The sequence below is a fragment of the Mastacembelus armatus genome, chromosome 19 (assembly GCF_900324485.2).
Source record: "Mastacembelus armatus chromosome 19, fMasArm1.2, whole genome shotgun sequence".
In the NCBI taxonomy this organism is placed as follows: Eukaryota; Metazoa; Chordata; class Actinopteri; order Synbranchiformes; family Mastacembelidae; genus Mastacembelus; species Mastacembelus armatus.
The window spans coordinates 6,499,606-6,525,234 of NC_046651.1; the positions used below are offsets into that span (position 1 = coordinate 6,499,606).

Below are 25,629 nucleotides of genomic sequence, written 5' to 3' on the forward strand. Positions count from 1 at the left end.
GTCACATAAGAGCAACTATATAAGCAGCAGGTCACATGAAATGATTCCTTCAATGAGTTAGTGTTCGTTTCCGACGTTTATAGCCATTCATTTAAAGTGCTGCAGCTCCCTAACATCTTATCGCGATCTGTTTTTATGTTCACCGTTTTCCTCCTGGTCTGTTTTTACATCCACTTTTCTCTCTGCAGGGTTTGCAACTTTGAGCAGGATAGGTGCGTTCGTCTCAAACTTTCCGACAGCACGTAAAGGCAGCAGCAGGAGCTCATCTGTTGGACGGGGAAACTAATCAGGAGCCAAGTCAAGACTTTTGCGTACTGCTAGCTACTGGGCTAGCAAGCCTGTAGAGTCAACCCAGACAGCCGCGGAATACAGACTTTGTTTAGGGAGTACAGTGCCTGGTCTGTGCGGTGAACAACAGTCGAGCTATGTTTTAGGGACGCAGTTTTCTGAGCGGAGAAGCAAGGCGGGCAGCCCCTGGGCAGCTGGAGCCTGCGCGGCTAGCTCTTCTACGTTAGCTGGGAAAGAAGTGCGAGAGGAGGCGAGAAAATGGAGCTGGACGACGTATTCCTGTATCAGGACGACCCCGGCAACTCTACCATGATGTCCGAGCGGGTCTCAGGGTTGGCCAGTTCTATATACCGCGAGTTTGAGCGGCTAATCGAAAAATACGACGAGGACGTAGTGAAGGAGCTGATGCCGCTGGTCGTGGCCGTGCTGGAGAACTTGGACTCGGTGTTCGCCGTGAACCAGGAGCACGAAGTGGAGCTGGAGCTGCTGAAGGAGGACAACGAGCAGCTCGTCACCCAGTATGAGCGGGAGAGGGGACTGAGAAAACACGCAGAGGAGGTGGGTTTCACAACACTACTGTCAAAATAGTTTATAACCGGGATTACAGGTTAAAGTCTTGTGATGTGTGCTTTGGTTGGATTTTTAAAAGCCAAACTGAGAAAATCTGGCGATTCATTATTGTAAGTCGCGTCAACTACACATCAGATAGTATTCTCTGTGATTTAGGACTTCCTCGGATATATTTGCTGTTCTTTGATTCGGCCTATTAGGACCAAAACAAACTCAAGACCTGTACTTACAAACCGGTTGTTGACACTTGCTGCTACCCACTCTCGTGCATTTTATCGGAGGAGTATCGAGCGAATAATGTGCAAAATCTCTGTGTAAATGGAAAATCCGTCGAGACAGTCACAGCTTCATGAGCTGGGTGTGTTTCAGGCCACAACTGACAATATGCTGCAGCGCAAATATCAACAAATCCAAAGACCAAGCTGCACTGCAGCTGAAAGTTCAGAGCCACAGTTAAACTGAATGCTGGGTAAAGATTAATGCCCACCGCGGTAGATTTCAGCCTGTAATGCCCTTACACTCACTTTCAACAAGGAGAGCAACCCAGACATTGATTTGTTTGTCAGGTGTTCGCCTTCTGCCCTCCCAACAAAGATAAATTTGACTTGGTGATCACGTTCAGCGTCATGTCTAATGACAGTAAAGCAACAACATGAGCCCTGTCATTTGATCCAACACAGTGATCCACTCACCCTCATGCTCTTCAACACCTCATCATTACTGTAAGGTTTTTTTCAGACACTAGCACATTTACTGTTGTTTTGGCTCCGCATTCAAGCACACATGATCCAAAGTCAAAATGGGGGGATTATTTTATCCTACTGCATCATTAGAAACATGCTATATCATCTGACAGTGGTCACCTGGTGTAGATGTTAGCATCTCTAAAGACAGAGCACTTTTATCTTAATCAAACCAGTGTTGCGTTATCTTCTGATCAGCTGCCTTACTAGTGTCTTCTTATTTCATCGGGTGTGAGCGTAAGCTTCCAATCATGTAATATTTTAAAATTGCTTCATTATGTTGCTCTTGTTCTGTGGCTTTGTCTTTTAATCTCTCATTTCACAGTCACGCACTTTTAGAGCTGCCGCTTGCAAAATCGTATTTTCCCATCAAAACAGAGAGCTGCCTGAAGTCATGAATCCAACAGACACTGATGATCAATTCAAGTCACAGTGTTATTACTGGGCGGTACTGTAAATACAAACTGCTCACAGTAACAGTGTTATGATAGAAGATTATAAAAGTGATAATCAGTTTGGTTGCAAGATATATATGAGTCTTAGTTTGTTAAATATTTGTATTGTCAGTATGTTTTGAAAGTACTGTGCTGCAGTCAGGTGAATATCTTGCTGCCTAGCCGCGGTTCTTACAGTTATTGTCATGGTTAAAATATAAAACAAGTCACCATAAAAACTGCTGCTTGACTTTTCCGGGTATTATGTCATGCGCATGCTGTGAATACATGGCTTGTTTTTTTTTCAACTCGTGATTAACACTGGGCACAAGAAAGGTCAGCAAACACTTTGTGCTATAATAGCAATATTGCATTATATTGCTGAAAAGCAAATGTCTTTCTGTGGTATGTTTTTGTGCGTTTATAGCTCAAATCCACAGCATCGCTCCTCTTATCCACTCTAGTCCTCATGTTTTGGTGCTATAAACACAAGCAGGCCCTCAGTCATGTGTCTTAAACAACCCTGAGCCCCTGTAAGGGTTTACACTTAATCTGCCTTATTATTCTTTCTGCCTGTAGGCTTTTAATCCCAGCAAAATCACTGGTGGTTTGTACTGGACAAAGGATTGAAATATTAAAAGGCAAACATTATCTCAACATAAGGGTATGAGGATAAAACAAAAATAATCACGTTATTATTTATATAATATATTTATAAGTGTATCAGTGTTTGGACAAGACAGTATAACATTCAAGCTGACAGGTACATTTTGAAAGACAAGCACAACAGGTCATAAAGCATTTAGGTCATGTTGTGACAAGTTGCTAAAGCTTTTAGATAGACCTGTGACATCCCGTTTTCCACCTGAATGTTATGGGCTCCGCCTGCTGTATGTGAAATGCCCCATCCTGTATAAAACCAGTCCTTCACTCAGTCAGGCAGCCACTTAACTTTCGTGTTGGTGTGATCAGTTATTTTCATTTTATGTCACAGGTCTGTGACTCTGCATCCTCCCTATAGGGTGTTAGCTTCTGTGCATGACAATGCAGGAACTTGAATGAACAATCACAATGCAGGATGTGTTTTTTATAGGAAGTCATGGCTGTGGCAGGATGAAGTTAATGCTCAGTATATAACATCTGAGGTACTGGTACCAAAATCATACTTCTTCATTACACCTAAGTTTCCTCTTATTTCATCTGAAATATCTGCTTGTAAGCAAGCTTAAAACAATGGAGCATGCTTGCATTTGTATTTAGATAGTGATTTGAATAATCAGACAACAGTCATGCTTTGCTCTCTAAACATTATTAAATATAACACATATACAGCAAGTAATGCAGTCACATGCATGCAAATACATGTAGTGGTGTAGGATGAACACAAAAAGAAACAAGTGAAAACCTTATAGTTTTCAGGTGCTGTGTTAAAACGGCACATTTAAAACATGTTTAAACGAACATATTTTTTTAGTGTGACACTAACACTGCTTCACTCTGGACTTTGAGTTTGATTAGTGAGATTAGATCAAAATCTGTCGTGGCCAGATTTTCCTTCAAATGTTGTCACTTTCCAAACAGATAAAAACACAGTACAGACTGGCAATAAACAAAAATATTGTAACTTTGGAAGAAGCTGGTTTTCACGGCCTTTAAGAGCTTTGTTGTTGGTTCATTAAGCTGTTAATAAAATGCGTTGTGTAATTAATCAGCTATGAAAAGTATGGTTGCTTGCTCAGAAATCTGCTTTCATGAATGAACAAATTATTGAGGTAAAACATGTACCAGGAATTTAGTAAATTAAAACAATTTTTTTTCCAAAAATAAATTCACATAGAGATGATCAGCAGTAAATGTGACAGGTTCCGGCTTTGTTGTATATACAGGCAAAGTGAAATCAAATGCACCAAGGTTTCTCTGGGTTCTCCCCAAGAAGTACAACTCACTTTGTCAGATTTAGGAAAGGAAATGCCTGAGAAGTCATGTCTCAAGTAGTATAACCAGAACGAGACCATCTTTTGTGCTGTTGTTCAAATTTCTGTAGGTTCTTCTCTGTTTGCTACTGCTTCTCTCCTGTAAAGACACAAAGTTTACACACAACCTTTCCAAATCTCCCTCAGTTTATTCTGTCAGTCACTCAAACAGCTGTGACTTAGTCTCATTCACAAGGTTTAACTGTCTCAACAATATAAAATACAGTTGTAAGACTGTTGAAATGCACATTTTCCAACAGCAAGTGGCTTGGCACAGGCTCAGCTACTAAGCTGCTCATTTGGACAAGTCACACTAGAAGCAAAGGAGCAGATTAATCTTACCAAAGAGACACAATGTATGAGCCAAGTCCTACTTTTTGCTGCTCCATGCCCAGAGGAGTACCTCTTCACTAGTTTGTCTGAACATAAGAGAGGAAAAGGCAAGGCAGGAAATTCTTGTGGAAAAACAGCACTTCCCTCAGTTCTTCTGTTCAGTCGGGACCTGTGTAAGACCACAGCTTACTCATATATATAATACCAGCCAATTGATCATGAATTATGAGCATGAAATCTATTAGGAGACACAGCACAATAGCATAGTAGAGCTTCATGACACAAGGAAGTTATGTTGTGGGGTCAATAACAAAGCTGGAATCTTGACTTGCGTGTTTTCGCAGCATGGCTCTGTGGCAACGACAGCCTGTCAGTCGACCTGTTTGGATGTTCAGTTCACCACTTTGGTCCAAACTGACATGTCTGGACTATTACCAGCTGGAGATTTTTACAGATGATCATAATCTCCAGGAGGTGCCCATTAAGACTTTAATGATTCCCTGACTTTTCTTCTTGTGGATAAATGAGACTGACATTTGTGATTTTGAGTGAAATGTCTTTACAACTATTGTCTGATTCACCATGAACATTTGTTGTGACATTCATAATTAGCAATTGTTAGTATAGAAATTATACCTAATAAATGTGAGAGTGTTGGCCACTAAAACATCCAGTATGTTCTGTGCTCTGGTTGATTGTTTATTTTAAGTCCTTTAAATTTTAGTAGGCTTTGATTTGCAGTGGGCTAAAAGTTCTCACCCAAAAAGCAGATTCTTTATAACCTCTGTGTTATTTGCTATGTTATTATAAAGCTGTTTTCCCACTACCTGCACTATGCAGGTCTTCAGTCAGTTTATTGCATCTGGTGGCTGTGGCCTTACACACCCCAGTTTTCCCAAATGTCCCCTTTGCAACCCTCAGCCAAAAAACACTAAAAGGAGTTGATTTCATTCTCTGCCAATGGAGTGCCAATACAGTGGAGCCTTGTTTGTGTGGGTGTGCATGCACTTGTGTTGCAGCCACATGTGTGTGTGTGCTGTTACTCTGAGACAAAGGCTGCATTATACATGCAGTGTGGGGGCAAGAGTGCATGTTAAAATGCTGGGACGATCATTCTCTGGAGCATTGTCAAATGCACTGAACTCCTTCCTGGGTCATATGATGAGCAGCAGGGTTAGAGAAGATGTTGGGAGTTGTTCTTATGAGTGTGTCCCCCTCCCCTATGAACCCTGCCATCTGAGATCTAGCCCAGTGCTATGTTAATGCTCTTAGTAGATTTACATGGGAAGTGCTGTATTACTCCTATTATCTGAGTTCTTAAGATGCTCCCTGGGCTGCCCAGACCCGACTCTGCCCTTTTGAGTTTCTCAGTCACATGTGGTGGGGTTAGGGGGGTTAGTTGAGACTTGAAAGTAAAAAGCCCCAGATAAAAATTTCACAGTAATTCTAATTTTATTCACTTTTATTTGTTATATATCAATTGACAAAGAGCACATTCAGTGGTGGTTAATGGCAAATTCAGTGCTCTACACTGAAATAGTTTAAGAGCCAAAGGCAGAGAGATGCATCTCCACCTATGAATGACTGAATTGTGTTTACAGAAGAATAAAACCAGGCTTAGTTTTACTTGAGGAAACACCTTTGTTGGACACTTTCCATCTTAATGTGACGTGTGTATAGAGAAAAGGCTGCTTGTACCATTGTGTTCAGGTGATCCTCATCTTCCTGCAAATGACCTACCCACCATGCTCAGGGCCTACCCCACAGCCTCCTAATCAAGGAGGGCACCCACATCACAAGGCTGCATGTTTGTAGGCATAACACAATCTTTGCCTATCATCAGACACCTGACTCCTAATAACAAAACCAAACAAAGTGTGCTGTCTGGGGGAATGGTTTATGTATCTTACTGTTTTAACATTGCATTTGGCCTATAGTTTTGGCCTTTAACTTTTGCATTATTAGTTAATCTACAGATTATTTTCTCTGAGAAAATCCAAAAATAATGAAAAATGCTTCCCTGAGGTACTGCTTACATTTTCTCATGTCTTTTGTCTGAGCAACATTCCCAAACTCCAAATTATTTAATTTAATTCTTAATAGAAAATGAAAACAACAAAGAAAAAAAATGTAAGAGCATCATGGATGTTGGTCAGATTGGTATCAGTGCTAGCACTCGCCTCTTTAATGAGCAAAAGAGTTCAGCCACAATGTAACTAATCTACTTTTTTGTAATAAAAGCTCACATTTTCTGCAATCAGTTCTATTCATTCATGAATGAGTGATTTGGTAGGTTTCAGACTGTAGTTACCACAGCATCCATTTGTATAGTTTCCTTTATACGGATGAATAAAGTTGTATTGAAGTGAATTGGATTGGATCCGCTATCCTATGCTGAAGAAGGGTTGGATCTGTGCGTCCTCAGACGGAGGATTCCTCGACTTTTAACTTCAGCATAAACAGAATAAATAATACAGTAAATAATCTCTGAATCTGCTGAATGGATAGCCATGAAATTTGGTACAAAGTTGTAGTAACTTAATAAACCCCTTACTTCGAGTCAAAACGTGTCCAGTACTTTGGTATTTGAACAGATATCTGTAAAACTAGAAACATTCTCATCAGTCTTTGTTTTTAGTGCTATCAGGCAAATGTCAGCATGTTGGTTTTAGTCTTTTAGACATTTGGTTTTACCTCAGACATTGTGCAAACCAAACAATTAAGGAAATCCTTGGCAGACAAATTGATCATGAAGATAACTCTTAGGTTGTTAGTTACTAATTTGTCCTTTCAGAGAATTTCCCACCAGAGCTCATTAAAGTTATCTGATCTAATGTGTTCACAAACAAATGCTAAATTGCCATCAGGGAGCAGCGGTTGACCCAGCATGAAATGGATGAGATTCAGCAGTGGGTGGCATGGTGGATAAGTGGAGTCAGACCTCTGGGGAACCTGTGTGTTCTGACTCTGACCACTACGATGCTATTCTTATGCTGGGATGTGTAAAGGACCAGATTGATAATGTTTTTGATGCCATCATACTGATTTAGTCTCATCTGGTCTGTGTTTTTCCAGTTTCTGTGTCACAGAGGTCTTAGTAAAGAAGGCATGAGGTTAGTGACAAGAGCTGCTGTGAAGATGGGGGAAACAGCCTTGACACTGATATGGACTGTTACTAACTAACCCAGGCAACTGTGTGTGTTAGTGCAGGTGTAGCTATAGTTTTAGTTTTTTTTCTTTTTCTTTCTTCCTGTTCATGAAGCTGGCTCTGTGCACTTGTTGTTTTGGGAGGCTAGATGACTTTTACAATAGACTGAAGACACTTTATGCTGTGTTTGCCACTGGTATGGATACTGTTAGCAAAACTAGGGCTTTATCATGTACACACACATCTTCACTTCAACTCAAACCCCCCTTCACAGACATTCGAAATGTTTGACGTCCTGGATGGTGATGATTGTGAGGTTATTCTCAGCTGGGGTCCGGCTGCCATAGAGGAAGTGATTGCTTACATGCATGTGTGACATTTCTGTGCCGTGCTGCTGCCATAAACAACTCACCAACCCCGTGCTGTGAGTTGACAAGTTTACAGTTCTCACATTAGGTTAGTAATAAATGGTTTTCTGTATTTGTTTTTTTCTGCAGAGGTACATCGCCTTTGAAGACTCCCAGGAGGGGGAAAAGAAGGATCTCCAGTGTCGGTTGGTGACGTTGGAGTCTCACACACGTCAGCTAGAGCTAAAAACTAAAAACTATGCAGATCAGAGTAAGTCTTTGGCACTGTTCAACTGTCACTCAGCTTTGCATTTATCATTTCTAGCTCTGTCATTGGAAAATCACACACACAGGTTAGATACAGTGTGTGCAGCATCAGGAGTTTGCAGGTCTTCTGACTGTTTGGTAGTCTGATGTGCCCGGGGGCAGGTGGACTTCCATGTCTCGACTAATTAAAGGGTCTTCTTTCTTCTTCTCCTTTCGGCTGCTCCCTTCAGGAGTTGCCACAGTGAATCATCTGCCTCCATTTAACCCTACCCTCTGTATCCTCCTCACCCACACCAACTATCCTCATGTCCTCCTTCACTACATCCAAGAACCTCCTCTTTGGTCTTCCTCTAGGCCTCCTTCCTGGCAGCTCTAACCTCAGCATCCTTTTACCAATGTATTCACTGTCCCTCCTCTGAACATGTCCAAACCATCTCAATCTGGCTTCCCTGGCTTTTTCTCCAAAACATCTAACATGAGCTGTCCCTCTGATGTCCTCATTCCTGATCCTATCCATCCTCGTCACTCCCAGAGAGAACCTCAACATCTTCAGCTCTGATACCTCCAGCTCTGCCTCCTGTCTTTTTCTCAGTGCCACTGTCTCTAAACCAGACACCAGGGTATTTTAACATACTATGTCAAGTTTGCTAAATGAGCTGTAGAAGAGACTAAATCCCAAAACCTAAGATTCCTGGGAGTGCTGCTTGTGATTTTTTTTTTTTTTTTTTTTTTTTTCCCATCAGCGTTTTTAGATAATATGAATGGTTCAATGGATAAAAGATATATGTAAAAAAAACTAGTTTTAATGTGTGGGGCTCCTGGAGTCTTGTGGTGTCTTTCCAGGACATAAAAAGAAAATAACCCTTATGATGTGTGCATGACTGCACCGTTCACGGTGTGTGACTGCTTGTTTTTTCCACCACTGAGCCCTGACACACGCCTCCTTCAAGCTGAGGGAAAATTTGAGGGTTCTCAGCAGATTTCTGTTTTATTCCTTTCGATGTGACGCTTCCTCTTTTTCCTTTCTGAGTTTCATTTGTCTGTATTTGCAACAGTGCCCATCATGCTTTGTCATTTATCAGGTAAAAATTGTGATAATAATTGGGTCCCAGCTTATTGAGTACAGATGTATGAATTTTAGACCAGGGGACCACAGGACACATCAGTCAGTAGAATATTTTTTCTATCATTTTGCTGAAACCTCGATAGGTTTTGTCCAAGTTGTGTCAAATATATTCTGAAAAAACACTCCCTGTGAAATTACAGTACTGCTCAGTGATGAATCAATGTGACCACACCCTAACAACCATTTGTTTACCTCAAATTATTACTCAAATCTAAGAGACATTTCAGCACCTTTTCCAGAAACTGCATTAAAGTCTAATATAATTTTGTTTGAATGTTCATGATTTTCAGTGTGGGACTTTCCTTGAAGATCATGTCTTTTTACTCCTCACACATCTATATTTGACCTGGGTTATTTTTGTTGCACTCTTTCACTACTAGTTCCTCTGTCAACCCTGTTAAAACCACTCTAAGTCACAGTTGACATCATTCTGCAGAGCAGCTGTCTGAACTGTTCACTGACAACATCGGTGTTAGCATCTTTTTAAATTCCCTAGCTAACAAGTAAGTAAGACAAGCTACCGGGGCCACCTGAGAGCCACAGACAATGGAGTCAGCAAGTTGTTGTTCATTGATTTGCAGAGGTGGTTATGGATTTTTTTTTTTTTCATACCTTGTTTTTCATTATTTTTGGTAGTGAAATTGAAAAGTATAGTTTTTTTTCACACAGGTTTTTTTTTAGTTTTTTTTTTTTTTTAACTAATATAAAACTCTAAAGATGGCAATGTTGTTTTTGTTGTTGCTCTTGAGATTACTTGGGCTGTTATTTTTTACAAAGCACACAAACTAAAATGTAGAACTCTTTCAGTCCACAAGAGCCAGAATCCAAAAGAACAGAAGAAAAGATTTTTAAGTCGTTGTGGATGAAATGAATAGTGGTGTTTGATTGTAATTTACTATCTGGTACATTGTTGATCATGTTAAGTATTTGATTTTATTGATGCTTCAAAAATTTAGTTTTGTTGATGCATGGTTGCCCTCTTCTGACTCTGAGAGGTAATTACAAAGAGTTACTCCTACCGTCACATGGACTCATTAGTACTGTGAGGTGAAACACTCAGTTTCCAACTGGGAAGTGATTTGTCTGGAGAACCAGTTGATACATGTGTTTGGGGTTTTCTGAGATGATATTAATTTATTCATATAGAAATTGGTTAATTATACTTTCAGATAGAGTTCCTTGTTACCATCAGTAATAGTATAGTATCATCTGTATTGGTGTGTATTTCAAGTAATTGTTGATTTTTTTTTTTTCTAATACAGTTAGCAGATTGGAGGAGAGGGAAGCAGAGCTGAAGAAGGAATACAATGCCCTTCATCAGAGACACACTGAGGTAAACTGGCCTAGGATAAAAAGAAAAAGTCAGTATGTTTGGTTAAGTAAAGCTGACCTGTATATGTATGGTGCTTTTTTGCCTTTTCTAACAACACAGTACCAGTACTAATTGATGAAAGAATAAAAAATTGAGACAAGAATGAGACTTAGAGGTACAGAGCTTACCTCTAAGTGATATTGGACAGAATAGAGAAGCAGGTCAGATGAAGATAATTAAATCATGATTTATATGAACATGAATTATGTTTCTGCTCAGCCCTTGGTCCTCCTCTGCCTGTTATACATTATGCATCACCATCACCTGTTTCCAAACAAACATCTCAGACTTCAGCAGCCAATTACTCATTTGAATAATGCTGAATAAAGAAGCTGAGCATGTAATAACAGCTGTCAGCTGCACACTGTTGATACGGTCACTGCTGTGCCTAGATATATTAAATGTCCTCCTATATGTGAGGGACACTAGTAATGGGTATCTACGATGATAAATGTTCTCTTGACCAGTTATGTGCAAATACACTATAGCTTCATAATACCATAGTCTAACATAAGAGATGCTTTGAGCCAGGAGTAGGTGTCAAGCTTCGTGCCATTACGATTGCAATGCATTATTGCTAATTCCTTGTTTGTCTGCGTGTCCTGTACTATACAGATGATTCACAGCTACATGGAGCACCTGGAACGAAGTAAACACCAACATGCAGCGACGTCAGCGGAGCCCTCAGATACAGGCACAGGCTCATCAGCCAGAGCACGGTGAGACAACCCAGCCACCCCACTTCATACTGCCCCCTTTCATTTTCAATTAAACATCAGTGTTCACTTAGATCTGTGGAATTTGACAGTCCTATAAATACTAAAATTTAAACCGGACACTGTTATTGACACTGATTTGACACTGTTAATAGCTTCTGATCTTGAAAATGAAATTTTAAAATTTACAAAATATATATAATTATAGTTACAACAAAAAAACAGCACATGAACAACAGCTTGAACATTGAAATAACAGCAACAATGACCACGGTTGTAAAAGCAGTCTTCACTTAAAAATGCAAAATGAACCAGTGTGCATATATTAAAAATGAATATGCACAGCACGGCGTCTGACATTGGACACAACCTGATAGTCATTATCCTGAATAATTTTCAGCAAAAGTTCCAAACCTTATCAAAAGCACATTCTTTGTCGTTACTATAAAATCTCAGCGTCACTAGGTGTGATGTGTCATTTCTCTCAGCCACTTATCGTTTACAGGTACAATATTAATTTTCCACGCTTACTATTGCACTTACCAAACAAACAATTTTTTCCCCCAGACTTATTGGCCAAAGTATAGAAGCTTGTTACTCCAGTGATGGCTGTTAGATGGCTCTCACTGCTTTTTACTTTCAGATGTAGCATGTAATATTTGTACAGCAATAAAACATGAAACTGACTGGAAAAAGATGAGGAAAACATGGCAGTGTGCTTCTCTTGACCATACCAATTATGCAGCCCGATGAAACAGCAAGGGCTTCCCAGAAGACTGTATTACATGTTTCACTTGCTCCATTTTGTTTTGCCAGATCAATTTCAGTATGTGCTGGTATTCAACTAGTGAGCCTTTTTGTACTGCAGAGTGATATTACACTCTGCAGTACACTCTCACAGATATTTCCTCCATACCAGCAAGCTAAAGAAATAGGTCAGAGAAACTGAGGGAAAAATTAAAGTGAGTAAAAGAGCATTTGATAGCAGAAAAGCAGAACTGTACAAAATGGAGATGTTTGTGTTCGTAGGTTAAGATGAATGTTGTAAGAATATACTGTAATAAGAATGTATGGAGAACAGACTGCAGGAAATGTTGAAAGTGGAAAGCTGTGGGATGGATAGAGGATGCTGTGGATGTTGTGTAAATCAGGCTCGTAGTTTGGCTGTCGTCAGAGTAATCTGCTTTGATGGGATGATGAGCTTTATATTTCTTTGCTCATTTGCAGAGGAGATTATGACTGAACACCATGCTGCACTTTTTTTTTTTTTTTATTGAATATGTGGTTTATCCAACTACAGTGATTCAACACCAGTATCAGTGTTCAGCCTGTTCAGTGAATTCATGTTATCTATCCTAACAAGCGATCCAGGGCTACAAAACAGTTTCCCCATTGAATGATGCTGCCGACTTACTGTGGGAAGGGATTTTTTTCCTTCTCCAAAATGTTGGGTTTACACCTGACAGGCGTAATTTTGGTCTCATCAGACCATTAAACATTCTACTTGGTCTCAGTCTTCTACATGTTTTATGGAAAACACAAGCTCAGTTGTCATGTATTTTTTTTCTTCAGTGCCTGGACCCCTGTAGTTCCTTCACTGTTCCCAGACCTTTGTGATCTTCTTGTGTCCTTCTCACACAGATAGTATTCTGGGCAGACTTATCAGCCTCTTATTTTCCTGAGGAGTTCTCAGTATCTTGGTCATTTCCTTTATATTTACTAATCATATAAGGCACTGTTGGCTACTACCATGTCTCTGGGGATCACAGTGTCAGTCTGTACTGTGTTGTATTTTACTCTATTTTGGACTGTGTCTGTATTCAGCAGCCCCTTGTGCCCCCCCCCCCACCTCTCATTATCACTCTGGCAACCTCACTCCCAACCCGCGCACACACGCTTTTAGATTAGTCTCCCCATTTTGCAGCCACTAAGCTGCAGCCTGAGAAGAGGCATACAGAACAAGCTGCCTCAGCATCCAAAAGAGAGAGAGAGGGATGGAGAGTGAAAGTGAGAGAGAGCGGGAGGGGTGGTGGGTGCCACCACAGCGAGAGAGGGAGAACGTCAGAGTGTTCTAGACTGCAAAGCAGCAGCCGTGTCATATCTTGGTAGAGGATAGGAAGAGTGAAGCAGAAAGGCAGACAGAATCACCTGCCAAAGGAGAGGAGCCTCTGCTGCTACCAGCCTCTCCCTACTCTCTGGGGATGATCGACCGCTCTCCTGTGTATACTGCTGCTTGGCTTTAATCAGCCACTGCTGCTGAAGCCTCCAGGATTATTGTTGTCGTGACCGCTGCCAGCAAATCGCTCTGTTTTTGGTCTGCTTCCACAACTGAACTGCAGTATATAATACTGACTCCCTGCTAGAACGATGCAGCATCTCTGACCTCGGCTCTAGGTGTACTTCCGCTGGCTGAGGTTGGACCAAAAACAGCAGAACGAATTTGGTGCGACAGTGAACCCCTGCCCCCACATCCGCGTCCCCAGTCTCCTGGCCCCCAGTGAAGCACTGGGCCATGCTCTGGGGGGGCCATGAGCCCCGGGTGTATGCTGCTGTTTGTTTTTGGCTTTGTAGGGGGAGCGGTGGTCATCAACTCTGCTGTACTGGTCTCTCTGTCAGTGCTGCTGCTGGTCCATTACTCTGTCTCTACTGGTGGCTTACCTGCCCTGCCTTCATTACCCTCCTTACCCAGACCCAGCAGGTACAATGTGTGTGTGTGTGTGTGTATGTCTGTTTGTGAATTTAATCCATAGGTGTGTGAAATCTCTGTATCTTAATTTATCTTTCTGGCTGTAATCTCACCAGTGTGTAGTTATGCAGCCTCGGTGTAGCTACCATGTGGGTGTGATGCAGTCAGACAGTATGAGACTGCACACTAAATGTAGGTCAAGAGAGAGGTAGAAATGGCACTAGACTCCATTACCTATATTTCTAGTTCACCTTCGTTTATAGCTGATTGATTATGTGATTTTTATTTATTTATTTTTTTCCCTCATCGCTTTGTAAATAAAAGACAATGGACAGCATTGGCCACTCAGTGGCCTACATGTGACCTCTTTCTTTCAATATGGTGCTGTGTCCATTGTTTTTTTTCTTTTTTTTTTTGGGGGGGGGTGGCTGCTGCTGCTGCTTTTCACTGCTGCCTGCCAGTTGCTGTTCTCAACATGGCAGCCATTGTTGTGCTCTCACTGTGTACAGTATTTCTTTTCCTACCTGCACACGTAGTCATGTGTTACTGGATACTGTTACACAAAAAGTGTGTTTAACCTCCTATGACCTGACGTCCACATACGTGGACATTTTGTTATCTGCACTGTAAAACTTTTTGTGTCATTTTGTCACATTTTGTGTCATTTTGTGTCTTTCACAAAGGTTAAGTGTGATCCAACTGTTCCCACAGACAGAAAGGACATTCCTATTTTGGAGTAGTAGTTTTGGAGCATTACAAAAAAACAAAAGCAATAACAAAACATAAGCACATTATTTATTGGGTACATCTAACTCCAAATAGCTAGAAGAAATCTAAAATGCAAGCCAAACCAAAGCTCGGGTCTTAGGACGTTAAGTTGTTTTTAGATTGACGTTTGAATATGATCTGAGCTTGCGAGAGCTCACCAATGATTTTTTTTATGAGACCTGTAGATGGTAACAGATATTAGTTGTTGCTGATGTGTCTCAGCATGTGTGTGAAGTCTTATTGCATCATGGTAGAGTATATTTAAATCTCAGAGACGAATACAAATGGATCTGTTATTTCCTGAGCTAATAGGTGGGAGGTAATGGAGTTCGTGAGGCAATTGGCTTTCTCTCTCTTCCCACCACTTCATTACCAGACTGTCTCAAGGGAGTCTTTTTACAACATCTTTCTGTGAAGTCTTAACTTAGTCTTAGTTTAGACTTCAAGTTTCTTTAAGTAGTTATCAAACAAAACTTCATCCCCCAAGAGGGTCACTCTTTTAGAAAGTGTCATTTTAGAAAGTGTCATTTTCTCTTTTGGGAAATCTTCAAAACACGGAGAGACTTCCAGATATCAAATTACATTTATAATTACAAGTTACAACCAAAAGAAATATCTTAGAGTTGTTAGCTATGATAGCTTTGCCGCTTTTACAGTGGCAATATTGTTCTGTCCTTAAGCCCACCACTAAAATATCTCAATGAATATTTGATGGCTTTACATGAAATCAGCAAAGACAGCACGCCTTTGCTGATACTATGAACTTTGAACCAGTTTTTTCCTGAGGTTGACATTTGTGGGTTTCCAATTGAATGCTCACTGTTCTTCTCTAAATTCTAAAGAAAGGTGGGTCAGTCTTATTAATACTTTCATACTAAATACTTTATTTCAAAATTGTCCTTTTCCCTTTGAGTCATGTCTTATTCTGTTTCTCTGTCTCCAGGAAGGAACGCCCCATCTCCATGGGCATATTCCAAGTTGCTGGGACTGATGGCATGACCCCTGACCTCCAGAGGGATCCCATGGACAATCTGGCTGAACCATGGAGATTCAACAACCTTAGCCACCCACGGTCCAACACCAGCCTCAAGGTAGTACACACACATCCTGCTTTAAAGTCCGGCTTCTCTTTCCATCAACAGTTAAAAAGTATAAAGATACTGTCTGAATTTGGCTTTAAGCACTTCCCACGGATCAGGCGAGTGACATCATCCCTAGTTCATTTAAAAGAGGTTGTGGAAATAAAATTCAAACCCTCACTGCCAAAAAACACCAAAGAAAGAGTACATTTCTATTCAGACAGAACAGATTGTTCAGTGTGTCCAGAATTTTTAGCAGCTTCTGAGTGTGTATGTGTGTGTATAATGGGGTGGCTTAGAGCCCAGCAAGCAGGGGAAGTGGTACCATTCGGGGGCCTGCCTTTAACATCAAGGGAGGGTGGAAAGACAGAGTGTCTTCACATTGTTGCTGTTGGAAACCATGCTGTATGCAAGGCTCCATCATGAATATTAATGAAACCATAAAACAGTGTTCATTTCTTGTTAAAACAAGGGTCCGATGTACCTGAGAGCAGGGAGAGTAGTTTAATTTTTGGTAACCTTTGTTTTAGGTCACTTTTTAAAGATTATTTCATAACTGGCAGCCAGGGTGTTTAATAATACTTTTTATGAGAAACTCACACAGAGTCCCCTCAGCCTTTTTCACTGCGGGAACTTGCCAAGCCTTAACTGAACTTCTCCCTGTCGTCCGGGGTTCAGCTTGTTTGCACTGACCTCTGGCTGCCTTAGAGACGAGTTCTTAGAGCTACTAGGATTGCTGACCAAGTTTAGTCATGTAATTGCACCTCAACTGAAGCAAACACAATTCAATATGGCAGTACACCAAATTTTACTTTCTGTTTTCTGTACATCTTGAAAGACTATAACGAAAAACACAAAATGTGCAATAATGTCTGTCCCACTGTCACATTTTAAATAACATATGTCAGATGTATGTCTGTACACACAGTGTAAAAATAAAGCAAGGCTCTAAGGGTTAAGGTTTTTGAAATCTCTAGGCTACAGGTTTCTATACAGGAAAGTAGGTCTTGAATACACTTAAAATGTTACAGCACACATAAACACTGACACAGTTTTACCAGGCACTCTCAGGACAGCTACACAGCAGTGCCTTTGTGTTTTGTCCTTGGACCTGACCTTTTCCAAAGATTTACAGCAAATTATCCCTTTGCTCTCGCCATGAGGAGGAACGTGTGTGGATGTCTTTATACAGTTAGGGCCGAGGCTCTCAGCAGAGGAGGGAGGCTCCACCCTAATTGGTTGCTCACTGTTACTATAGGAACACCAGGGTGACACCAGCATGCTCTCTGCACTGATGTGAAAGGAAATACTCCCATCAGTGCAGGGAGAGGTGAATGGAAGTGGAGACAGCTATTACTAAAAAACCACAGCAGGGAGAACGTCTCATTGTCTAATATTTTCTCATATGATGTCTGTGAACGCGTCAAGTGTCCTCTGTTAATAAAGTCCTGACACTTCCTCTCCTTGTCCTTTTTCAAGGTGACAGAAGGATCTGTATGGGTGCTTTGTTGTTGGTCCTCATTGATTCTTTTCCATCAGCTGCTGTGCTATTTATAGGACTGAAGCTGATGGCATAATGAATCAAAACAATTTGAGGTTGAAGAATCAGCATGCCAAACACTGCTTTTAGCTGAAGAAACAGTATTTGTTTTGTTAGTAAATGTCAGTTGTGTTGTGTTCATTTACACGTTGGGCCTTGGCCGTGAGACTTCCACCCGAGCAAGCTGTAAATATTGCTCACTACTTGATTTGCTTGTGGAGTTAAGGTTTTTCCCACACTTTTTTGCTTGAATATATAAAGATCAGTCTTAACGGGAAATAACCGTCCTTATTCTTTAAATCCTATTTCTGCTCATGTTATAGGAAACAACAGAATGTATCCCTCTGTTTTTTGAGCTTTAAAGTTTCAAGTTGTTTGACATGATACATACTCTATTTTAATGTCCCTTAGTGTGAGGAACAGTTCTCCCCTGTCAAAGTTCAAGGTGAAAAGTCAGAGGAAAATTTGTCCAGTCAGGAGGCTGATCATGACCAGGTAGACTCATGAAGAAACTATAACCCTGTTGTACGTCACAATTCCCTTATTTGATTTTTTTTTTCCTCAACCCTGCAAGAAAAAGACAAGTGAGGGAAATGTGGATCCATTTAAGGGAATTGGGATGTATCCCTGGTGTCCCATCACACTAACTTCATTTTGTACTCTAGTGTTTAGGTGATTGTGGTACAGATACCGGAAAACCTGAGTTAAGATAAAGTTGGTTGGATAATCCACTAATCTTGCCCTTGGCTGCATGTTGTGTTTCAGGTAGCGCTATGTTTGTGTAGGGTTGAGCTGCATGAAAAGGTTCACACTATTTGATATAGATAGCATCTGTTGATTTATCCTACTTAAATTTAAACAGAAGAAATGTTGAATTTTTTATATAGTTTTTTTTTTTTTTTTTTTTTTTTTTTTTTAAATTTTAATTCATGATTGCTGTGATTATTTGGATATTTTTTTGGCTTGATTAGACATTTGCTGCATTTTGCCATTTTGTGTGTATAGTGTACATCAAATGGCACACTTACCTGCATGTAGAGCTTGAAATGAGATATTATACATATAAGCCTCTAATGTTGACTTGATCAAGATCTGACTTTTGTTCTCTATTGTCCTTGTGTGCTTGTTCTTCCCTTTCCCTTCCTCCAACTTAAGGATGAATTGGCCAATGCAAACCACAGAGGCACTAAATCCAATACTCCAACTGACCAGGGAAGTCTATTCAAAAGTGGAGCCCCAGCTTCATTACAAAGTGCAGAATCCAAATCCAACACTCAAATGTCCTCTCAGGATGGTACCTCTAAATCAAGCACTCCTGCATCTTCATACAGTGGTAACTCACAGTCCACCACACCTCTGTCTCCTCACGATGGAGGACCTGCCGGTATAAGTCCTGCGTCCAGTTTGGCAGGAGGGTCTACTTCTGCTATACCGTTGTCTGCAGCTGCTTCAGATGTCGCCACAAAGTCTTTGGACACACCCTTACAGGAACAGGCAACTTCAGATGGGCTCAGCAAGAACCTGGACTGGAGGGGTGAGAAGCCGGAGAGCAGTAAGAACATCACAGCTGTGCAGGAAGGACAGCAGGGTCAGCTTGGGCTTGACGGTCAGGAGACTGCTCCTACGCTTCTCAGAGGTGAAGGTCAGTACTGCAGTTACAGCACCTTGACATATTAACCCCTTCATTGTAAGTAAATGATTTTGTATTATTATGTTTTTGTTTGCTAATTCAAAACTGATTTCCATGCCTGCTGGTTTGATTAGCTGGAGCAGACAACCTGGAGAAGTCTGAGGTGCAAGCTATAATTGAGTCCACTCCCGAACTTGACATGGACCTTGATGGCTGCAGAGGAACAAGGTATGTGACTGGTGATTAGATATTTGTTCAGCCTAACTAAAAAATTGTAGGATAAGGCTAACATATCTAGGCCTTTATTTTTCTGATGAGCAATGTATGTAAGAGTTGGAATACTAACTACACCCTGGGTGAAATATCAAGGAGTATTGTTTACAATGATATTTGTCCAAATGAAGTTTTGATTACATGCTCGGCAGAGCTCTCAGCATGAATGGCTTGTGCCATATTGTGGGACATGTTCAAATGAGGTGGAAAACAGACCCAGCTGGGATTTTGGAGCGCACCTTATGTGACTGTCTGAAAATAGCAGTCTGATATTCAGGTCTTCAGACTTCGAAAGCTCCAGAACATCAACTAAATGGACCCCAGAAAAATTAAAAAATAAATTTCTACTGTTAATGCTGAATGGGCATATGTTAGTTTATTTACTGTGTTTCTCATATTGAAGGATCACGGCACCCAGTACAGCAGTGTGGATCATATCAAGCAGATCTCATTAGCAGGATCAGTTTATTGTTGATTTGATCTTTTCATAGGATTTGTTAACCGTCAGTTGTATCCTTATTCCTGTGTTGAATGATTGCTCGACATATAATGTCACACATTATTGCATTAATGTCCAAACAGCTGTGTTCACATGTATTAGGGTGGTTATGTTAAGCAAAAGTATCCTATTACAATATCATGACGTCTTCATTGTAACAATCATTTTCCTTCGCTCTAACTTTCCTGCTTACAGCACACCGACAAAAGGTGGCATCGAAAACCTGGCATTTGACCGGAACACTGACTCTCTGTTTGAGGAGCTGTCATCTGCAGGAAATGACCTGATAGGAGATGTAGACGAAGGAGCCGACCTGCTGGGTAAGAAGGATTCACTGTGTTGTGATTCATGAGTTGTTCAGTCTGTATATTGCAAACAAATTAATTGCCCTCTCATATTCTCTGAATTTACACTTCACTGGCTGTCGGGCTTTTATCGTCCTTACAGATGAGTTTTCTGGTGTGTATCAGTAAATTTCCCTCAGGTCTCTTAACTAGCTCCTTGTTTTTGTCATTGTGTCCCTGGTTTTGTGTTTAGTTTTACTTCCCTCTGTGACATTCTTATGCATATAAAAAATAGATTAAAGGAGTGCTGTAGACCAGAAATATTCAGATGAGACTATTTAACTCACTCATACACCTTTCTGATTTGCATCATCTCAGACTACAACGTCCTAGGTAAGAATTAGAGAACAGTATGTTAGTGTAAAGGATAGACAGGAATATTTATAATTATAGATGGGGTTTTTTTTCAACTTTGTTTTTATATGTTGAATCATAAGATGAAACATTTGTTTTGGATATTTTATATTTTGGATCTTTTTTTTTTTTAGGTATGGGTCGGGAAGTTGAGCATCTTATCCATGAGAACACCCAGCTGCTGGAGACCAAGTTAGTACTCAGTACACCTGTAACACTGATGAGTCTTTTATTTTGTAAGACACTGCTCCACAAATACAGTGTATGTTAAGAGCAATACATTATGGTATAAGCAGCTAAAGAAAACGGACTGTAACACTGAAGAAACATTACAGCAGCTGCTGTATTAGTAAGTCATATGCTTGTCATGTTTTTTTTTTTTCATGTTTTTTTTTTTTTTGTTGATGCACAATGTATTTTGTATATTTTCATGAGATTGCAGACCGTTAACCTTGACCGATCAGTTTGTAGTGTCTGCTGATACATCTGCATATGACTTTCACACTTCTAGTTTTCTAATTAGACTGAAAAATTGGCACCTCCACGTGCTGATTGCCAGGCATGATTCATCACTTGTAAATGTTGTTAAATGGGGTTCAACCGATTATGCTGTGTAGCACTGTTTACTGTGATTAAACAGTTAATTAGCTCCTGTAGCATTTGATTCTCAACACTAATACTGGTGCGAGCAAACATGAATGACTGACTTCATTTACAAGCCCTTCATGTCCCATCCTGGACTTACAGGATAGTGCTGCCACCTTGTGTTTAATGCCAAAAAGGCATAAGAATGCATACTTAAATAGGCATGTTTGCTTTCAGAAATGCGTTGAATGTGGTGAAAAATGACCTTATAGCACGTGTGGATGAACTGTCTTGTGAGAAGGAGGTTCTGCGAGGAGAGTTGGATGCCGTCACCCAGGCCAAGACCAAACTGGAGGAGAAGAACAAAGAATTAGAAGAAGAAATAAAAAAGTAAGTTTTTTTTTTTTTTTTTTTTTTAAAAAGACGTGAGCATCTGAACACAGTATGCACACCTAATTGGCCTCAAGCTTACAAATTGCATTTGAATAAATAGTTGACAAGGTAGATTAGACCAAAACAGAGGGAGCTGTGGTGGAATTTATATAGTGTTATAAATGTATGTGTGATTTGTTTTGGTGGGGTTCAGTGCTGTCAGGAGCTTTGAGATTATCAGAGAGGCAGATGAGAGGTTGCCCCTGATTACAGGTGAATTCTTGTTTTCCCTGTTAGTAATAATTTGATTGACAGGTAGAGCTGAAATATCTGTGCATCTTCCCGCTGTGTTTTGTGACAGTTTGAACTAAACTGAACTAAAAGGAAAATTGCCATTGATTTTGGTGATTGTTTGTGTTTAGAACCACAGAACCATGTCTATAAAGATTTAAATTGGGTGTGATATCTTCCAGAATTCGAGCAGAACTAGAGGAAGCCAAACAGAAGGCCAAGAATGAAAATGAGGATGACGTGAGTCTGCTTGTGTTATGTTAATGTATAAATTAGAACAGTGTATGTTTTCATTGAAAATAAAATTCCTATAATGTTTCATAGGCATCATGTTGATTGCCAGATTACAAGTAACAGGCCAATATGAGCATGTGCCGTGTGTAGTATAATCTGTATATGTACTTCAGTGTTCTCAACGTGGTGTGGTCTCTGCAGAGTGACCTGCCTACAGCACAGAGGAAGCGCTTCACCAGGGTGGAGATGGCCAGAGTCCTGATGGAGAGGAACCAGTATAAGGAGAGGCTAATGGAGCTGCAGGAGGCTGTCAGATGGACAGAGATGATCCGGTAAGAGGAGAGGACAGTACTGAACAAATGCCTAAATATCACGTTGCGTCTTTGATCAGTTCTCATTTAATTTGAAAAAAATCAATAAAATTTATATACTGGCACTTTTATTTGGATGAGCTAGTTCCATGATATTGGTGTTCTGTGTGCTGGTTCACGTCATGGCCTTCTGGGACACATAAAGGAACTGCGACACTGAGCAACTGGTTTCCTTGCCATGACAAATGCATACACCAATGCACAGTTCATCCAGAAAGAGAAAATTCACAAAAGTGAATAATATAATAAGTGGTTGTATTTGCTTTTATTATTTTTACTCAAAAGGCTGTTTTGATATTTCAGGGCTTCAAAGGAGAACCCAACTCTTCAAGAGAAGAAGAAATCCAGCCTCTGGCAATTGTAAGCTCCTTTTCTTTCTTTTGAGCTTATAAATAACAACCACAGTGTGATTACTGTGTTTTTTGTCTTTCTCATTACTTTCCTTTTGTATTTCATGTTGTGTGGTTGTGTTCTCCAGGATGTAGGTAAATCTTTGAATATTAACATTGCCTATTTTGACAGATTTTTGATGTTCTCAGCTTGACATCAAACTCTTAACAGAGGAGAGCCAGCTAGAGTGAGCTGCTTCACTGACAAAGTAGTCTGTTCTAAATGAGAGAAAATTCTAAATATCACACTTGAGAGAAGCTTATGAGGGAACTGAAGTTGGAACAATCCATGTTTGTTCATAGAGTAATGTGTGTTATCTGATCCACACTCTCCTTTGTTGAGTGTTGAGTTTGCTTTGGTTTGAAGGAGAACATCACTGGTGGCAGGTTTTGGGCTATGGGGTGTATATAAGAGAAGTAAACTGATAAATCCACCATCTCTCCTGCCCTGTTTCTGTGTGTCCCTCTATATTCTGCCTGATGCTGTGATATCTGTGTGCAGGAGGTGTGTAATAGGGAGTAGCTATGGTGATGGGAGGGAAAATGGGGATGAGAGTCATAAAAAGAAGCAAAATTGTTGTAAAATTTTGACTTAGAACCTATTTATTACATGCAAGTTACATACCCATTGTAACTGATGCAGGTATTTGATGGGGTTATGCAAAACAACACAGACCAGGGCTGTTTTTGCTCTTTGTTGTTTACTAACATCCAGTTCAGCACACAACATTAACCCTGCCTCCCTGCTCCCTAGCACTGTAAGTGGACAGCTGCCTTGATGTTTTTCTGTATGGGAGAAAGGACTCTTATAACGGGTTTATAGGAATATGTGAGTCAGTCTAAAGGCTGCCTATCTTTTGTATAAAAACTGGCATGGTGTGTTGGCATGGGTCAGGAACCTTTTTGCTGTTGAATGTTGAACCCTACCTCTGCTGTGGGAGCCTACTGCTTGTGTCCACCCCTCTACACGTTTGTCTGTGTGTCTGCCCCCCCCCCCCCCCAACAACTTCCTTGCCCTTACACCGCCAGTTTCAGCCGTTTGTTCAGCTCGTCGGGTGGGGCAGCCAAGAAGCCGGCGGTGGAGGCCCCAGTGAATGTCAAGTACAACGCGCCCACCTCCCAGATTCAGCCATCCGTCAAGAAGAGGAGCAGTGCTCTGCAGCAGCTACCCAGTGACAAGAGCAAAGCCTTTGATTTCCTCAATGAGGAGTAAGTCAGGGGAGGTTTGAATGGAAATATGTGGTAATACTACCTGCTGATGCTTTTTGGTGCAGTAACTCAAAAGCAAAAATCAACACAAAAAAAAGTAATACCCCACTTATGAACTATATAGTCTAAGTCAAAGCTATTACTAAATCCATGTGGATGGCTCCTAAACTTTGAAGAAGGTGATTTGTACTGTATGCTATAAACATGAATTTATTGTATGGCATAGCCCATATTTCTGTATGTGGACATTTTACATCAAAAACAAATTTTAAACAAAAATGTGTTGAGCTTTTTTCTAGGATAGACCTCTTTGTCAACCAGCTGTTGTTTTGTCCCACAGAGTGCCAGCTGATACTGTCGTGTCCAGGCGAGAGCAGAAAAGGGCACAATATCAGCAGGTCAAAGCTCATGTCCAGAAGGAGGATGGCAGAGTGCAGGCTAATGGCTGGAGCCTGCCCAAGAAATACAAAGTAAGGTGCTGGCCACCACATCTTTAGCAATAGCATCTAAAGCACTTTCTGTATACTCAATCTGATGTTGTAATTATTGCAGTCATTGCCATGCAGACAATAACAGCAACCCAAACTAACACAGTGGTTTTGTTTTGACTTTTCAGGCCAACGGTGGTCAGGCAGAGAGTAAGATGAAAAATCTACCTGTTCCTGTCTTTCTCAGACCACTGGATGAAAAAGATGCTTCTATGAAGGTATTTTAACCAGATTTATAGCTTGGTTGAGTCTCAGTATTAAATGCTGTTTTTTTTGCTGTAGCTATGAATGTATGTCAGTTGTGTTTTGCATCTCTTTATAACTGTGTCTGTGTTTCAGCTGTGGTGTGCTGCTGGTGTGAACCTCTCTGGAGGTAAAACCAGAGATGGAGGGTCGATTGTGGGAGCCAGTGTGTTTTACAGTGACATGCCTGGACCAGAGAGCCCTAAAAAGAAAATAGGATCTCAGAGCAGTCTGGACAAACTGGATCAAGAACTCGAGGTATATAAATAAATCCATCATACTTTTGAATATTGAGATTATAAAAAGCAACCTGTAGCTACGGAAACATAAATTCACACAATTGTTTCATGTTAACCAGTTGAAACCACTCTGCTCTATTTATTGTCACAGGAGCAGCAGAAGGAGTTGCGGCAGCAAGACGAGTTGTCATCACTGGTGTGGATCTGCACCAGCACCCATTCCTCCAGTAAAGCTGTTGTCATCGATGCCAACCAGCCAGGAAACATCCTGGAGAGTTTCTTTGTTTGTAACTCCCATGTCCTCTGCATCGCTAGTGTACCAGGTCCGTGCATAGATATACAGTATGTGCATGTGCTGCCAACTCATCATAGAGAGATTACTTTATTGATGCTGATGATTTTCAGTGGCCCACACAGGACTTGCATCAGTTTTGACGGGACAGCTTGTTTTCATTTGTATTTGCTGAAATGTGTGTTTTATTTAGGTGCACGGGAGACAGACTACCCAGCTGGTGAAGAAGTATCTGCAAACTCTGAGGCAGGACTAGTGGGGGATGGCAGCTCATCATCAACCAATAGTGGTTCAGCAGGTGGCGATGGCATGCTGGGAGGCATCACTGTTGTGGGCTGCACAGCTGAAGGAGCAGCAGCTGTTCCTCAGACAGCAGACAGTCCAGGAAAAGATGGAGAAACTGGTAAAATTTTAGATTTTTTAGTG

General features: G+C 40.7%; 1 protein-coding gene across 11 annotated transcripts in view; it reads left to right on the plus strand.

Moving 5' to 3' along the window:
* Positions 1–149: 149 nt before the first annotated feature.
* spag9b (sperm associated antigen 9b) overlaps positions 150–25,629 on the plus strand; it is a 33,171-nt gene continuing 7,691 nt past the window's right edge. The window contains exons 1-21 of one of the 11 annotated variants that reach the window (XM_026314912.2): positions 150–846; positions 7,987–8,107; positions 10,492–10,562; positions 11,217–11,320; positions 15,715–15,862; positions 17,802–17,885; positions 18,546–19,032; positions 19,155–19,248; positions 19,988–20,112; positions 20,625–20,682; positions 21,313–21,465; positions 21,921–21,978; positions 22,174–22,304; positions 22,647–22,703; positions 22,822–22,825; positions 23,760–23,941; positions 24,282–24,411; positions 24,558–24,647; positions 24,769–24,930; positions 25,063–25,234; positions 25,397–25,606. In XM_026314912.2, the coding sequence (XP_026170697.1) occupies positions 547–846; positions 7,987–8,107; positions 10,492–10,562; positions 11,217–11,320; positions 15,715–15,862; positions 17,802–17,885; positions 18,546–19,032; positions 19,155–19,248; positions 19,988–20,112; positions 20,625–20,682; positions 21,313–21,465; positions 21,921–21,978; positions 22,174–22,304; positions 22,647–22,703; positions 22,822–22,825; positions 23,760–23,941; positions 24,282–24,411; positions 24,558–24,647; positions 24,769–24,930; positions 25,063–25,234; positions 25,397–25,606 (2,941 nt within the window). In that variant the 5' untranslated portion in view covers positions 150–546. Of the gene's footprint in view, positions 847–7,986; positions 8,108–9,667; positions 9,733–10,491; positions 10,563–11,216; positions 11,321–13,429; positions 14,016–15,714; positions 15,863–17,801; positions 17,886–18,545; positions 19,033–19,154; positions 19,249–19,987; positions 20,113–20,624; positions 20,683–21,312; positions 21,466–21,920; positions 21,979–22,173; positions 22,305–22,646; positions 22,704–22,821; positions 22,826–23,759; positions 23,942–24,281; positions 24,412–24,557; positions 24,648–24,768; positions 24,931–25,062; positions 25,235–25,396; positions 25,607–25,629 lie in introns of those variants that run through there. The other 10 variants (XM_026314914.2, XM_026314911.2, XM_026314915.1 and 7 more) reach the window with 10 other exon arrangements.